General features: G+C 40.4%; 1 protein-coding gene across 1 annotated transcript in view; it reads left to right on the top strand.

Annotated features, from left to right (window-relative positions):
- Positions 1-16,232, top strand: part of RNF217 (ring finger protein 217) — a 59,767-nt gene that overhangs the window by 21,662 nt on the left and 21,873 nt on the right. Inside the window, exon 2 of the mRNA XM_069010852.1 lies at positions 12,393-12,626. Coding sequence (XP_068866953.1) covers positions 12,393-12,626 — 234 coding nt within the window. The remainder of the gene's footprint in view (positions 1-12,392; positions 12,627-16,232) is intronic.

Genomic DNA, 16,232 nt, shown 5'->3' with positions numbered 1-16,232 from the left:
TGTTTCTGGGTTTTTTTGTGTATTGCAGGGGATGATGTTGAGACAAGTTTGAGTTATTTTTTGTAAAGAGGTAGGCAGTGCCTACAGAAATGAAAAAGCAGTGTTTTTCTTCTGATTTGTAAGCAGCTTTTCCTACTACAACCATTTTTAACTTGGTGTCTCCAGAGGTAATATCTTTACTCTTAGAATAGAAACATGAAGCATACTTAGTAAAAACTTCTTGCAGTGTATGTCAAGTTAATGAGGTGTCCTGTTCACAGTATATATTTTAATAATCATTTTTTTATTCTTTTGGTCAGCTGCTTCTGAATGTTTTGTAGCATATGTGACAGTTGTTGGTAGAGTTCCTCCGTGCTTCTTGGTCCAAAGTTACATATTAGCTTAGTTGTTTCATTACAAGTAATTTATTTCTTCATCTTAAAAACTTACTTCATAACTATTCCTCTTGCTCTAGCTTTACAGATAAGACTCTTGTATCCTTCAGGGAGACAGCTGAGAGGAGGGCAGGAATTGTGCCAACAGAAGTGGAAAGCGTGAAGACCATCTGAAGGGCTGTGGGGTGGTTGTTAGGGCAAATGCTGGGCTGAGACCCGAAGCTCAGTGAGGGATTTTTGTGCATGTTACTGAGCATTTTAAGTACTTGTGCAAAATGAGGAAATATACATTAGTACTCATAAACCTAATAATCACGCAGCTATGCTAAAATACAGGCTGCTTTCTGAAGAACAGAAATTCTAGCACCTGTGCAGAAAACACTGCTGCTTAGACTCTCGCATGGAGGCAGTGATCAAGTGCACCCCTCCAACCCTGGTGCTGTAGTTGCCATTAAGTTTTTGGGTTTTGTTTTTTTGTTTTTTTTTTTACTGAGAGGAGCTGCTGAGCATATTTTGGGCTTGTAGCTTCCTAAAAGTAAACACAGTTAACATGAGGTGTGCTTGGTACTTGATCTGAAGGTGTAGATTGACATGACAAGTAAGACAATTGGCGGCCTGCTACCTCTGCAAGAGTCTCTCTGTGTCTGTGCACTTCCCAGTTATCTCTTGGGTTGTGAACTAGTGATCATGTGTCACAGGGGGAATTAATTCAGCTGCTTCATCAATTGGAAAACTAATTTAAAAACACTTCAGTCTCCTGTGTTTGCTAACTGAAACTTCTCTCCTTGCAGCCTTGCAGTTACTCTCTAAAGGAGAAAGGAAGAAGAGAGAGCTGCATTGACTTCCATAAATTTTTAGCCATTAGTCAGGGTGCAGTCTGAGATAATGTCAGTCTTGGCTGACCTGATGGAGTGGCTGAAGGGGTCTGAGACCAGGGGAGGGATACTGGAAACAGCTGGTATGTGAGCGGTCTGGCTGGACCTGCACCCCAAACCTTTCAGGTCCATGTAGATGTTTGATCACTTAACTGGAGACACTGGGTTAAACTGGTGATACAGGGTAAGCCTGGCATACCGTCCAGAAAGAGAAGTCTGTGTAGGTAGGAGTCATCTTTTTCCTTTCTATTCCAGGCCAGTCTCTCTAACCAGCCAAAAAGGATGATGGCAGGGATCTGAATTCAGTGATGAACAGTTATTCCCATCTTTCCATATTCATACACTGTCTGGGACTGCTGTTATTTTCAAAGTGATTAAAGACCCCTAAGGCAGGGAAAGGAAACCTTATTTTATCTTGTGGTGTTTTAGTTGTTTTGTTTTTGTTGGGTTTTTTTCTCCTACACGCAAGTATTTCCACAGCCTTATCTGATCACAACGGTACTTTTGCACAAATCAGATCTCTTCCTCAGTGTTAACACTGAGATTTTAGCCAGGAGTCTAACCTGGGGCACTTGACTTATTCTACCTTTGTTGTTCATTTTTGCCTTATCACAAAAGCAGGCTGTTGGAGCACAATGCTACCTTGCAACAGCTTTGTCATATCCATATCAATGTTTTGAAGTAATAAAAGGTTCGTCGTAAAGGTCTTGTTATGTTATACTTTTCTGATAGACATAGATATATAAACAGCAAATGAGATAACTAGTAGTGGGTTTGCTTTGTTTCATTTTTATAAAGAGAATTTGTAAAAAATGGGAAGTTGTAATTTCTTCTCCTGTTGTAAACCTGATGTGAAAATGAGTATATTAATAGCCTAGTCAGCTAATAGAACTGCCTCTAGGAATTTAAATGAACTTGTTTCACGTTTTCTCTGCTTTAGGGGAAAGTGGAATATATTGTTCTAAACAGTTACAGTTTGATTGTCCTGGTATACACCACCTGTGTTGTCTGCTTCCCCCGTTGTTTTGCCGTTTCTAATGGTTTCATGATATAAAGATTCTAGCTGCTTTTGACAAACAAGGTCTGCAACAATCAATACACAAACTGTCCCTTAATCAAGGGAACAGTCAAGCTTCAGTGGGAACCCTATTTGGCAGATTCTTGGGTAGACTGACCTGACACAGTAACAACCCCAGAATTACAGGCAAAGTTTGATCATCAGGACAATTAACTCTGATAGCTTGGCTGTTTAATAAGCCCTTTAGAAATGACTGTGCACTAGATGAGTGCAGCACTCTACAGGATTAGATCAATTATGGGACAGAATTGTACTTTCAACTTTCATGAGATGATTTTTTTTCTTCTGTGCTGTGGGTTTCTACTGAGGTATCTTAGATAACAGTTTAACTCTTTGGTGGTGGGTTATTTGGTCCCATCTGGGGTGACACTTAAGTTCTGCTTCTCCAAGTATGAATCGGAATCACTGTTTAAGCTTTTGCCTTAGCTCCCTGGAGAATGCTGTGCTGTTTACACTTGTTTATCTTGTGTGTTTGCTCCCTGTTGTGGCTGTATCCGTCATTGCATTAAATGTGAATCGAAATGTGGTTTCAACTTTCAATGCACTGTGAGAGATAACTTGATGAAGTAATGTGAAATTGGAGCTATAACACAGCATCTAGGGTTTGTCCAAGTGATGGCATGTGGGGAGAAGCTTGAAAGTTTGTTCTGCATTAGCCTTTCCAAGGTTTATTCCTGAATACAGGTCAGCATGCACATCCATCACTGAAGCCGTGTAAAAGTTACCAATTTCTGTCACTTCATGGTATTTTTTATTAGCATATCTTTTCACCAAAACAAGCTGTGTTGTGGGTTGGTACTGGTCCATTGAGATGTGTTTCTTTGAAAAAAGGCAGAGCAAAATAATCATTTATAAATCACAGCTATTTTGTAACAACTTGATCACATAAAGAAGTTTCTTCAAGTGACTTTGTTTGTAGGGGAAGACAAGTGATAGTATTTTAACCTCATACATTATACCTTGAATCTAAGAAATGTCTACTGTTTCTCCTGACAATGACCTGCCTGTTAGAAAATACTCTTCAGGCTTTCTTCTGGTTTTGCTTGTACCTATGCAACTCTGCTCTTTCTTTATTAAATTCATCAAGTAGAGAGGACACAATTTGGTTTCATGTCTGATAGTTAAGCATGAAAATACTGATTATTAATACATGCATGAGAACTCACAACCTCAAAACTAGCAAAGGCATGGAAAATAGTTGTAGGTATCCTTCTGAAGTAAAACAGGACAATTTTGGAACAGCTACAAAATGCCTGTCCTTTTTTCTGTGGGCTGGGGAATGTAGATGATCAGGTTGGTGAAGAGAATAGTTAGACATGTTAAAAGTTCTCGCTATTTTTAAGTATTCACCCACATCCATGCCAACTCTGTTAGGTTTTGTAGCCATCTTCTGGGATCGAATAGTGAGATAAGGAAGAGTGTACTTCTCTTCTCCTACCTCCTTTGCTTGATTATGAGAGCTTTATTTTATGCTAAGTACCACTTTCTGCTGGAAGAATATGAAGCATCATGAAGTATTTCTGTAGGTACAGCAGTAAAACATAGCAGCTGTTGCTGGAGAAACCAAGGGTTGATTAACTATTGCTGATGGTATCAGTTGGGCTTATCTGTATTAGAGGTTCAGTAATACAGATTAGTGAATAGGTTGTGCAAATATACAGTGATTTGCCTTATTTTATTTGAAATAAATAAAATGCTGCTTGGCTAATGGGAGCTCAGGAGCCTATTCCAGGTTTCATGTCTGGTGGGGAACCTGACTACTACATAGTAGAATAGTAGAAGAATGAACTCTTGATCTTGTCTTTTTCCGCATAAATAATTGTAGGATAAATTTTCACTGTTTATGGATTTTTCTTGGCTCCACCTGAAGACCAAAGTGGTGATTCCAAGTGAAGATTGGGACCATGTTTTTTCACAGTTCTATAACAGTTTATCATGGAATGGTTTGGATTGAAAGGGACATTAAAGATCATCCAGTTCCAACCCCCTTGCTGTGAGCAGGGATGCCACCCACGAGACCAGTTGGCCCAGGACCTGATCCAACTTGGCCTTGAACACTTCCTGGGATGGAGCATCAACAACTTCTCTGGGCAACCTGTGCCAGTGTTTCCCTATCCTCTAGAATTTCCTCCTAACATCTATTCTAAACCTACCTTCTTTCTATTTTAAGGCCATTACCTCTTGTCCTGTAACCCCATGCAGTTGTAAGTAATCTCCAGCTCTCTCATCGGCCCTTTTTAGGCATCAGAAGGCTGCCCTAAGGTCTCCCTGGAGCCTTCTTTTCTCCAGGCTGAACAGCTCCAACTTCCTCAGCCTGTCTTTATCAGAGAGGTGCTCCAGCCTTCTGATCATCATACGGATGTTAACTTTCTGTCCATCTTTAAGAAAGGCATGGGAAAGGTTTTGATTGTGATACTAATTATTGTTAATAGTTAACAGTATTATTCCATTGGAATAGATTTGAACCTGGGTTAATCCAGCCTGAACCTAGTGGAGGTTGGAGTTTGACTGTAGATGATTTCCTGTTGTAAGCAAGACAAGGAAACAGCTTTTTAAGCATTGTTCCTGTGGGAGAGCGTCATATACATAAAAATTACCTGCTGAAGTAACTGAGCACACTTTGGTTTAAACTCCTTAACTGGTAGAATTAGATTTTGATTTTTGGGGAGTTAGGGTTTTTTGTTTTCTTTCTTAGTTGTCTTCTGAGGTAAGTATTTAAATGAATTACAGTGAACACATCATGACTTCTATGCTTTTGGGAGGTCAGGCATGCTGAAAGTGAGGGTTGCTGCCCAGTGGCAGGGGGAAGGCAGTGGTCAGTGGCTGCTGCTGTGTCTGTATCCCATCGTGTTCAACCTGTTCCCTCCTCACCTTCCCATTGTATAAGCATGGGCTCTTGCAGTTTGTGCCTTAACACAGAAGTCAGATGAGCAGGATATACCTGGCTTAGGTTTGGCTGGTAGCAAATTCAAACACAAATGACAGTTTCTATAAGTCTTACACTGGCTGTAGGAGAACAGGCTGTCCCCCTCTGAATTTAAGACTGTTAATTAAAGAGGTAACTGATAGCTTTTTATCTTACTTTACAAGAATCAGCTGTGAGAGTTGGCTTGTTCTGGTTCTGTTACTTGGCTGTGATGTTTTTTACCCATGCTGAAAGCCTAACAAACCATTACCATTACAAAGAAGGTGTTCCTTCTTTGCTAATTGTATGTCCTAATGCTACTGAAACCCTTCAAGCAGGGTTCGCTCCTGAGATTCCCAGGTTATTTAAATGAATCATGGGATGTGGATGGTCTCCTGGCCTTTGCTTCTTTTCTGAAATCCCTTCCTGCACCTGCTCAGTTTTGATATGGGGTCTTTTGGTCTCACTCCTAGGCAGGAGCAACTGCCTCTATTTTCCAGCTGAGAAAGGGCAGGTATCTGGCTTGTTCTGCTGTCCTCAAAGCTCTTCTTTCATGAGCATCTTTGGATCTTTTAGTAAAAGTGAATGTGTCTTCTAAGGAATAGAAAAATCAGCATAAACATTGTTAATATGCACACCTGGACAAAATCAGAAACCTTTTGTACTTTTCCTTCTTCCCCTTAATGAATGCTTAGAGGGCTGTGGGTTTGGGTCAGATTCCTCCAAGGTTTGCAGTTTCTGCCATTGTTCTTCCCAGGTTAACTTCCTCCACTGGAATTTCCCCCTCCCTCTGCCCCCACACACATATGGGGAGGAGAGATGAAAGATAGCTTTCACAACCTCTGGGAGCCCTGGAGAGTGCAAGATAAAGCATTCTGCTGGTCAGTCTTGTGGTCTAACTCTGGCATGCCTCTTTGCCAGAGAGTGACCCAGCTCAATGGGCAGCTGTCCAGGTATCCCAGCCCTGGTTTTGTCCATGCATGGGTCTAAGCTTTACCTCTGCTGTGGGTTTCAACTCACTGTGGATTCCAGAACACCAGAACATAAAGCACATAACCTCCATGCTTGCTGGTGATGTGCACTAGGTTTGATGAGTAGTAGCAGGCAGAGGCATGATTAATGCAGTGCAGTTTTTCTAAATGCATTACTGAGATAAAATTGTTTCCTTTTTTAATTCACTCACTGAAGTAACAGGAGATGAAAAGGCAAAAAGGGAGAGCTCTCCATGTTGATAATTGTTCTCTTGCAAAGGAGAATTTCAATATTCTTTTTTTTTTTTCTACAAGTTTTCTATAAATCCTCTCCCTATGTGGTCAGGACAAGTAACATCTGAATGTTTCTATTGATATCAGATCCATGTGAGCAGTTCTGTGGAAGAAAAAAGAAAAGGAGTAGAACTTCATGTCACCATGTCATCAAATGAGAAAGCAAGTTAAGAGGCCTTTAAGAAAAAGGTTTGGTTGACATGAGGTGCATTCTGAAGAAGATCTTTCTAGTTTATCCTCATAGTTTTTTTAGGAGAGTCTTAGATGTGACTGTGGAGTGAAAAGTTTGTCTGGGAAACAAACAAAATGGTGTGAGGTTTTGCTCCAGGCAGCCAAGGCCATTTTTGCCAGTTAAGGTTTTGGGTTGTTTCTGGGGCTAAAGCCACTCTGGGCTCTTCCTACACAGGTGGTGCTGGCTGTGACCCTCTCTGGTGTGTAGCTGCACCATTCCACAGTGCTCCTGGGGACATGGATGTGTGTAAGTGTGCTCCTGACAGTGGTCCTCAGAGTTATGAATGAAGCTGGAGTCTCAGCCTCTGGCTGAAGTTGTAAAAATGAGATGATCTTTGAGAATTTAAGTTGATGCTGTGTTTAAATATGCTTTGTAAAGCATTCAGAAGACTTGCTTCTGGAGCAGAAAGGTCAAACCTTTGATGTGCTGGTGGTGGTTGGATTGCAGTTATGTACGCTTAGATTCCCTCCCAGCTTCTTGCTTTTGAGTGCCTTTCACCTGAAGGATGAGGGACTAGCAAGTACTTCAAAGGCTTTTTTCCTTTGCTTCCTTTTGTGTCTTTTTTAGTGTTGACAGTGTGCTAATTAATGCAAAAGTAATTGACAAGAAATTGTTGTCAAAACTAGAAGAGATGGTGTCTGCTCAAGCCTTCAGTGTTCGTGCCTTAGTGACTCTCTCTGAATGTCATGTGGAGCAGGAACCACTGTGTTGTTGTCATGGCTTCATCCACAAGTGTGGTACTTGTGAAAGGAGAACGAAGACTCTACTTAGAGGACATGTGAAGGGGAACCTCCTCATGAGCCCTTTCAGGGCTGGTCTCTGTGAGCTGGTGACACAATAGAAGAGACTCTGGTTCAACTTTTATTATTAATAAATGGCCTTTAGATGATCTTAATGACAGCTCAAATTGACTGTTTTGAACACCTTCTGGATCCTTTTGAAGACAATGATATGTGCCCTGATAAAGACTAGTGAAGCCTTTCCCTCCTGAGGAGAGGAGTGATGACTCTTGAGTGATGTTACAGATGGTTGTCAGAGAAAGATGGTGGAGCAACTGAATGAGACAGGCATTCAGGAAGTAATTTATTGCAAGTCTTTTGAGAAATGAATTAAAGAGGGAGTAGAAGTGAAACACCCCATGCAGTATGGTTTGTGAAATAATGAAGAGCAGGCAAGAAGTTGTATGAAAATGGTCTGTGGAGGAGATGGCACACACAAAACAGAGGATGTTTTCACTGTTTGGTAGTGATACAACTTAAGTAACTCCTAATTACTCTTAAGTTCTAGCTGTTGATTCTTGCTTGTCTTGCAGCAGCACTGGGGATTTGTACCATTTGACAGCAAGGAGGGAGGATGAATGAACTGAAAAAGAGAATGTATTTCACAGGTTTTTGGGGTTTTTTTAAAAGAATTTTGGTGGTGAATGCCAGGATATCACTGGCACAAATCAGGAATCCAGACTGACTCAGAAATGCCTTAAAGACAGGTGCAGAATGCTTAGTAAAAGTTTGAACTGTCTTTGGTTGGCACTTCTTGAATCATGTCTAGTTGGATTTCATTTGGTTAGCACCTACCGCTGTGGAGTTCTGAGCCATGGTGAGTCCTTCAAGTATTTTCCACAAATTATTACTGGTTTTTCAAAGAAAATAAGTTCAAAATGACACACTTTCCAAATGAACAAGAAAAGTAATTTGTCACTGCTTTGTAACTTACCAATGAAAATGAAAGAACTGTTTCCAGTGAACTAGGAAGGAATATGATTTTACTTATAAATGGAATTTTAATCCAACTGTTTCTTTACCTGTAGAATGTGAAAGTCCTCTACACTAGACTGTCCCTTCACTTGCATCTGTGCATTTCCAGAATATTTTTTTTTTTTAATACATACCTTCCTTGGTAATTTACAGGGGATAATGCGGTTCACTGGTAGAAATTAAATTTCTCTACAGAAGTATATATTTTGGCTTGGCCATTTTCACTTTCAGCATTAAGAAGTAAGAGCAATTAAGCATGTGCATCTCTGAACTAAGAGTAAAGTTTCAGTTAGAAAATGCTTGTTTGTAGATATATGTTATAAAGTGGAATGGCCCCTTTGGTAAGGAGCAATACAGCAATTCACGTACAGCCTGCAAACGTTACATTACATCCAGCCTGGGGCAGGCCAAATGACAGGTATAAATCAGTGCTTTTCTGGTCTAGTTTGAACTTTGCTTTCTGTGTAGTTAACAATGATTTCCTTTAAAAGAAGGCTTAGAGTGTGGAAATGATTTTCTGATTTAAAGTATCATGCCATCTGTTTATGTTTTCTGTTGGTGGTATCATTGCTTTCTTGGGCAGTAAGTAAATCAGTGTAGAGTCTGTGTGTGTGTTCTGTCTCTGTTCACCCCTGCCCTTTCTCTTCCCTACCCTCCACCAAAAAAAAAGCACTTTTAAAATAAAATGTCAGGGGGAGGTACATACTGCTCTCCTGGTAATTTAAATGTTACCTTTCTGTAGTATGAAAGGAGCTAGAGCCTGCTTTCTCCTTCCAAATTGTAAGCAGAGTAGCCCCTCCTGAGATGCTTTACAGAAGTGAAGCACAACTGAGTGTTAAGAGCTGGATGCTGCCTGACATGTAACACTACTGTGCTCAGCTGCTCTTAGACATATTAGTCTTTCCTCATGCTGTGAAAATACACCATGCTGTTCTGTATACTGAGGATTCTGAAGTTCTTAATACACAGTGATGTTCTTAAAACCTGGGGGGTTGACATTGTGAGAAGCTGATATTGAAGGGATAAGGCTCTTCAAAACAAAAAGAAAATGAAGGAAGATAATAAAACTAGTTATTTGTACCAATGTCATAATAGATTGTTTTATTTTGTTTTTCCTCTCTCATTCTGTAGCATGTCCTGGGTCTGTGGCAGCAGGTAGCCTGACAGGCTACCTCTAAAGCTATACTTCCATCAATTGCTGGTGCTAGTGCACAAAGATGGACTGTTTTGGTAGGACAAGGCTCCATTGAAGTTACTGCTAATAAGCAAGCCAGCTCTGTTCACTTCAGTCCCATTCAAAACACAGGAAAAGGCTCAGTCTTTGCCAAACTTGAAAAGCTGAAACTATTACAGAGGTTAAAAATTATTTATTTCAAGTGGGTGTAAAACATATTTTCAAAATAAACACTGAAACCACACCTGACTCTTACCACATATATTAATCATATTCTACGTGGGCATGAAGTACAGAAAATGTTGAGCTTTGTATTCCTCGGTTTTATAAATGCAGGTCTGTTCTAACTAGCATTTAATATAAGCAATGCTTAAGTACTGTCAGATACAATGCACCTTCTCATTATGTAATGCTACTCCATTGTAACTTAGTTTACTCCTAGCAAAAAGATATGGCTCTTTAATACCTCCCTAATGCTTAAAAAGAATTTTTAAAAATGAAGTAGTCATAGGTGGGATTGATTTGAGTATTTGGTTTTAAAGTATACCTATACTTCTCTAAACAAAAGCTGATGCTAATCCTAGTGCAATAGCATTTTGTGTTTCTGTAGCAAATTGTTCTCTAGTTCATTGTGCTCGTGTTCTGTAGTGCTGTACTGATTGTCATCTGCTTTTTAAGTACAGCTCCTTGATGCACTGGGTGATTCTTCTGAGAACAGTCCAGTGGTCCACATGCTTGGTTTCAATTTTACATGCTGCTACACGTGAATCAGTGTCCTACAGGTATAAAATGTTGGCATTCCCCAGCATGTAGTATGTGGGGTTTGGGGGATTTTTTTGTTGTTTCTATTAATGCCTTTGAGTACATATTCCTCCTGTACTTACACTCGTCCATGTAAAAGCCAAACTGAACCTGGCATTGTTTGCATGTGGCAGAGCTCTGCCCACCTTTTAGATCTGGAAATGAAATGTGGGGAATTTCCCTCCTCAGAAAGGGTGTATTGCTGGGGAGCTGCCTCTCCTCCATACTGCAGATTTGCTTCCATCCTGACCCACCTGTGCCTTCAGCCAAGGCTCATCAGGGCACTACAGCAGTGATGGCTTGCTGCGGTGTTCTTCACCATGCTCTGGTCTGAGACTCTCTGCCACCATCCATACCCTGCATTTCAGTCTCTAACATATACCTAATCTCTTTACTCTCCTGAGTTTTAGCTACATGGCTGAGGAAACAGAGGTACTGCAGTAGGGCTTTTTTGAAATCAGTATAAACTTTGGGTTTGATACCATGTTGTTATAACTCTTCTAATCCTCTGGCTCCTGACTGAATTATCATTCAGTTAGAGTCCATGTAGCTCACTTGCTGAAGCAACAATGACAGGGTTGTGTTGTGTTGCTTTTTAGGGTTTTGCCCTCTGTTTTTTAGCTTAAATACTGCATCAGTGGAGTCTGTCTTCTGGTACCACTATGCAGCAATGAGATCTGCATTCCAATCCAAGGTGTTTCTTATTTAGTGTATTGTTTGGCAGGTTTCTCTAATTGAGCATGTTAAAGAATAAGCAGTCTAGGGAAATCAAACTTGCCAACCTTAAACCAGTAATTCCTGGAAAGAGATGCTGGTTGCACTCTTTCTCTCTTCATGGTGATACTCAATAAGGAAGGAGTTGAACTGGTGGTCAGCTGCACTTGTGCAGTCAAAACTCACTCATTCAAGATTATGTGGGGCAGATACAAGCATACTCTAGCTGGGTCCTTGCAAACTCTGAAGATCAGCAGGGTTTTATTAACTTGGGCTCACTGCCAAGCAAATGCAACTCTGGTGCTCCCAGACCAAGTAAGATCTGCTGTTTTGGCGTGGAGTCCGAGCAGTTAAAGCCTGCCAAGTGTGAAGGTTGCAGATCTGGGTCCAGCACAGTTCTTGGATCCAGGAGCTCTGGAAACACGCTGCCGATACCTGAACATATGGATTAGCTTGGGACCACCAGGACTCATTAGATCAGCAACAGTTTCTGCCCTGTTAACCTCAAGCTTGTTTGTTTGTCTGGTTTTAGTTTGGTTTTTATTAAGGTTTTTTAATGTTGTTGTTGTTGTTGGGATGTGTGGTTTTTTAAAACTTTTAACTCTTGAGTTCTGGGGAAATTCATTAGCTTGATCAGCCCCAAGCTCAGCTAAAACTCTGCATGTGCAGTATGGCATGTAAGGAGCTGCTTGGAAGCAGGCTGCAGAGGCACTGAGTGTACTGAGCAGGAACCAGCTCAGGGTTCCTGAGTCAGAGCTGCTGATCCTAAACTGACTTTTAATTTCTCTGTGCTCTTATTCCCAGGTCGTTTTGCAGTGAAACAGTATGTAAATGTTTCCATTGTCTGCATTCTCACAGCCTTTATGAGCCATGGTAGTGGTGCATTGGCCATTACACCTGAAGTATGGGGTACTGGGTGGACATTGTTAGTTAGGGCTTGTATTTGGTTTTGTGGCGTATGTAGCCATCGTACATACACTGAGAGAATATGTTTAGTAACTTCACTTGTCAGGGTAATTAGCTTTTCTGTTTGGATTTGAAAATGCTCTCTGGAAAAATTACAGTGAGCTTGGTGTAACTCAAATAATTTAAAGATGGTATACTAGATAGTCTCTGGATTGTTAGAGTATTTGAAATTAATTTTCCTCATAAAATTTACCAATGCTTGCTTAAATTTTCCAAGCAAAAGGTCATACAGCTCTTTTTTCATTCATATGCAGGTGCAGCTGGGACAAGTGGATATAAAATGCCCCATCACAGAGTGCAGCGAACACCTGGATGAAACAACTGTCCTCTATAACCTGCCCCATGACGACATCATCAAGTATAAATACTTCCTGGAACTCAGCCGCATTGACTCCAGCACCAAGCCATGCCCTCAGTGCAAGCACTTTACAACCTTCCGGAGGAGAGGCCACATCCCTACCCCTGCCAAATTGGAGAACAAATACAAAGTGAGCATGCTTGCCGGGGCTGTGGGTTAGATGGCACTGCAAAAGTAGGACAGCATTTGGTGAGCATTAAATGAACTTTCTTGTTTCACTGGAGCTGTATGCAAGCTATGATTAGGAATATGAACCTGTAGTACATCATTGATTAAGTACTTAGTTGACTTCTAAGAGTTCAAGCAGTTGAACTCTTCAGTCTGTATTTTTTTCAATAGGTGGCATAATTTTGTCCTGACACATTTTAATTTAAACAGTGTTTTCTTTCCGACATGCAAACAATATGGTCACAGTCAGAGGAGACTGGGAAAGGGGAGTTACCACTATAACTGGTAATTTTAGACTTACAACTTTTTAAGTTTCCCCTGAAACTCTGGGTAAGTGAGTTCTTGGCTTTTATGATGTTAGGCTGTTGTCTTTGCTTCTTCCTTAGTGATAGAGCTGCTGTCTGTCCTGCTTGTTGACTTTTATTTCTTCACTCCCTTACCAGAGGTTATGCATTACTGTAGTCTCATCATTCACAATGCAAAACTTGGAGAAATAGAGGGAAAAAAACCACTTCTACAGTATTTCTTTTCATAGAAGAGTTGCTTATACTGTGATTGTAATCAAAGATAAAAAGAAAGAATGTAGAAGAAGCTTTGAGCTGCTAAAAGTCCATCTAAGTTCCAGAAGACAACAGTTGTCTGCAGCACCATGTTTTGTGTTAGTTTTCCATCCAGTTATTAGATTTGTTGTGGTTAATTTCATGATCGAGCTGGCCTTTCCTGGACAAACCAGTTCTCCTCAGTAGGAGTTTAGATGACTGTTTAGATAGCCCTAATTGCACAGCATAAGATTCATCCCAGTATGAAGATTAAAAGGTGGAAGGTTGTGTATTCATTGGAGTTGAAAAGTTGGTAAAGCTAATTCTGAGTTATGAGCTATTTGTGCATATTTATGTAGGGCATGAATTACATGCTACACTGTCTCAGTGTTTTCAGATTTTTGTCATTTTACATTGAGGTGGAAAAAATTTGAAACTGCAAGTAAAATTCCTTCTGCCCACAGCTATTCTCCTTCATGCATCTGCTTCATCATCACCGCTCATCAGTTGTAATCCGGAGTAGATCAGATCTTGTAATGCTTTGGCAGCCACCTCTCTTAAGGTGTCAGAGGCTGTTAGTGTGCCACAAGTGTGGGTCATAGGTGGTTCAGCTGTTGTATCATGGGCCTGCCAGATCTGAGAACATTCCTCAGGGCATAACCAGTGCTCTTTTATGAGTTAAAATGCTACAGTTAAAATGTTCCCAACAACTTCCTTACAAACCAAAATCAGAAGGAATGGGAGACTGTGATGCATAGTGCAAGCCAGAAGCAGTTCACTGGTCATGTGGTGATTCAGTGTGTGTAGCTGTGATCTGCAGAGCTTAAATCTCGGGGGAACAGACTGGCAAAATGAATCCTTTGAGCTGAGCCCGGGTGTTGTGTGCAAGAATATCTACTTGATGCTAGTCAGAAATATAATTGGGAAGTTGCTAGCAAGCAGTATGGATGATCATGGTCCACAGGGCTTCAGCATACTCCCTGAACCTCAACTGTTTTCTGGTGTAGGTACAGTTTTAGTGATTTATTTTAAGCTTAGCACAAGGAGAAGTTCTGTTGCAGGGAGAAGGTTTAAAAAGACGACTAATATGACATAGAGTATATGTGAGTAATTTACATACATCTGTGGACCAGTATTATCTGTTTTCTTAGGTTTGTAGGGATTGTGTTTTGAATTGCAGGCTCTTTGGAAGTGAAGACTCTTTTTCTTTTGTGTATAGCATAGGAGACACCTGACCGGTCAGAGGCTTTTGAGGCTGCCCTATTCACATGCAAGCAATATAAACAGCAGTTGCAGCACATAAATTGTGCACCAGCAATTGCAAGTATTGCCTTCAAGAGAATTGAGTCATGTGTGGGAAAATGTATGCACAAGCCTGCACAGCCAGTACACTTTTATACACTGCAACAGGAAAGCACTCTAAAATCCAAGACTTCATTTGAACAGATACTTTAAAAATGTTAATGTCATTTCTGAAATTTGGTACAGTATTTAAAATTACAAATAACATGGAAATTTAAAGAGGCAGCAAAGGTATAAATTAATTTTTCTTATTATAGCTGGATTGTGTCAGCTAAGCTGGTCTAGGTCCAGCAGTTCAATTGGCTGAGATTCAAGTCCTGGTGTAGTAAGCCTAGAAAGTTAACATGTATGTTGAGGAAGAAGGAGGGGAAGAAAAGGAGAACTTGCTATCCAAACCTTTCTTCTACCATTAGTGCCACTTAGGGCCACACAGAGCAGCAAGAGAACTATTTAATTTTCTATATAAAATGTTTTTATCACAAATGGATCCAGCATTAACTAAGAAAATTTCCTTGCCCCCTCTCGTATGTCCTGAATTGAGAGTGTAATGTGGTTGCAGACAAGACCCTAACAAACCTTTGGTCAGAGCTGTTATGCAAAAGTGCAGTGGAAATAGGCAAAAATTGAAAAATTGCTGGTTGAGTTCCTGTGCATGGAACAGGTGAAGGTTCGACAAGAGTAAGTAAGAAGACTTGTTCTGTGAGGAAGCTCTGGACTTTGCCTGTTAGTTTTTGAACTGCCACTTGCCATGGAGAAGCAATACTCTGCTCTGTGAGATTGATAATGAAGTTTTCTTGTTCAATTCTATCAAGAGATGCATGTCACATAAAAGGAGGACTTGAGTGCTTGGCTTTGCAAATGTGTTTTTTCAATGCAGTTGTTATACAAACTATCTTTCGTTTGAACTACTAAAGAGTTTCTGGAAGTTGTTGTTCTGGAACTAGCAGGAATTTGTACCAGCAGAGATGCTTGATAGAGTTGATCTGTGTAGTTCAACTATATCAATTAGCTCCCCACTTTTGGATCAGATTTTAACCTTTAGTGGCAGATATCTTCATGGCTCTACATCGCTTCAATCTACCTTGAGCTTCAGCTGCTGCGGATGTGGTGATTTTACCATGCTCTCCCTCCTTGCTCTCAGCTATTCATTCCTGCCAGCCTGCTTTTGCTTATGTTGATGTTTTGGTGTCACACTGGGAGCTGGATCAAAGATCAGCCCTAATGGGATACAAAATTTGTTTGTTTTGTTGTTGCTTATTTTCAGCTGTTTCAAGAGAGGGGATGGGTTGATGATGAGGAGAAGGAAGCTGTTTTGGCTGCAGCCCATATTTATTTTCAAATAAAGTGACAGTATCTGCAGCTAGAGCCTGTAATTCATGTAATCAGTTAATTGCATAATTAATTTGGCCATCCTGTTATATAGCTACTGTTCCACCAAGCTGCAGAAAATTCCACTAAGCTTTTTGTACCTTCAGGTTCTAGGAATATTTTTCATGTGCAGTCAGTTTTGCTATCATCAGGTCACACTGAGTGGTGTTTTGTGTTGAAATTATCTATCAGTTTTGAAAAGTCTTTTCCTGTGAGGTGAGGAAACTGATAGATAAAGTAGCTTGCAGTAAAGAGGCTTGCTAAGAAAATGGAAAATACTAGCCTCAAAGGTCAGTGTTTCAGAAAGCTGAGAACCAAGAGAGCAAGAGAGTTAGAACACAAAGTTGTGTAATCTTTTC

Source organism: Aphelocoma coerulescens, chromosome 3 (genome assembly GCF_041296385.1).
Source record: "Aphelocoma coerulescens isolate FSJ_1873_10779 chromosome 3, UR_Acoe_1.0, whole genome shotgun sequence".
NCBI lineage: Eukaryota > Metazoa > Chordata > Aves > Passeriformes > Corvidae > Aphelocoma > Aphelocoma coerulescens.
This window is presented reverse-complemented; position numbering and strand designations above follow the sequence as displayed.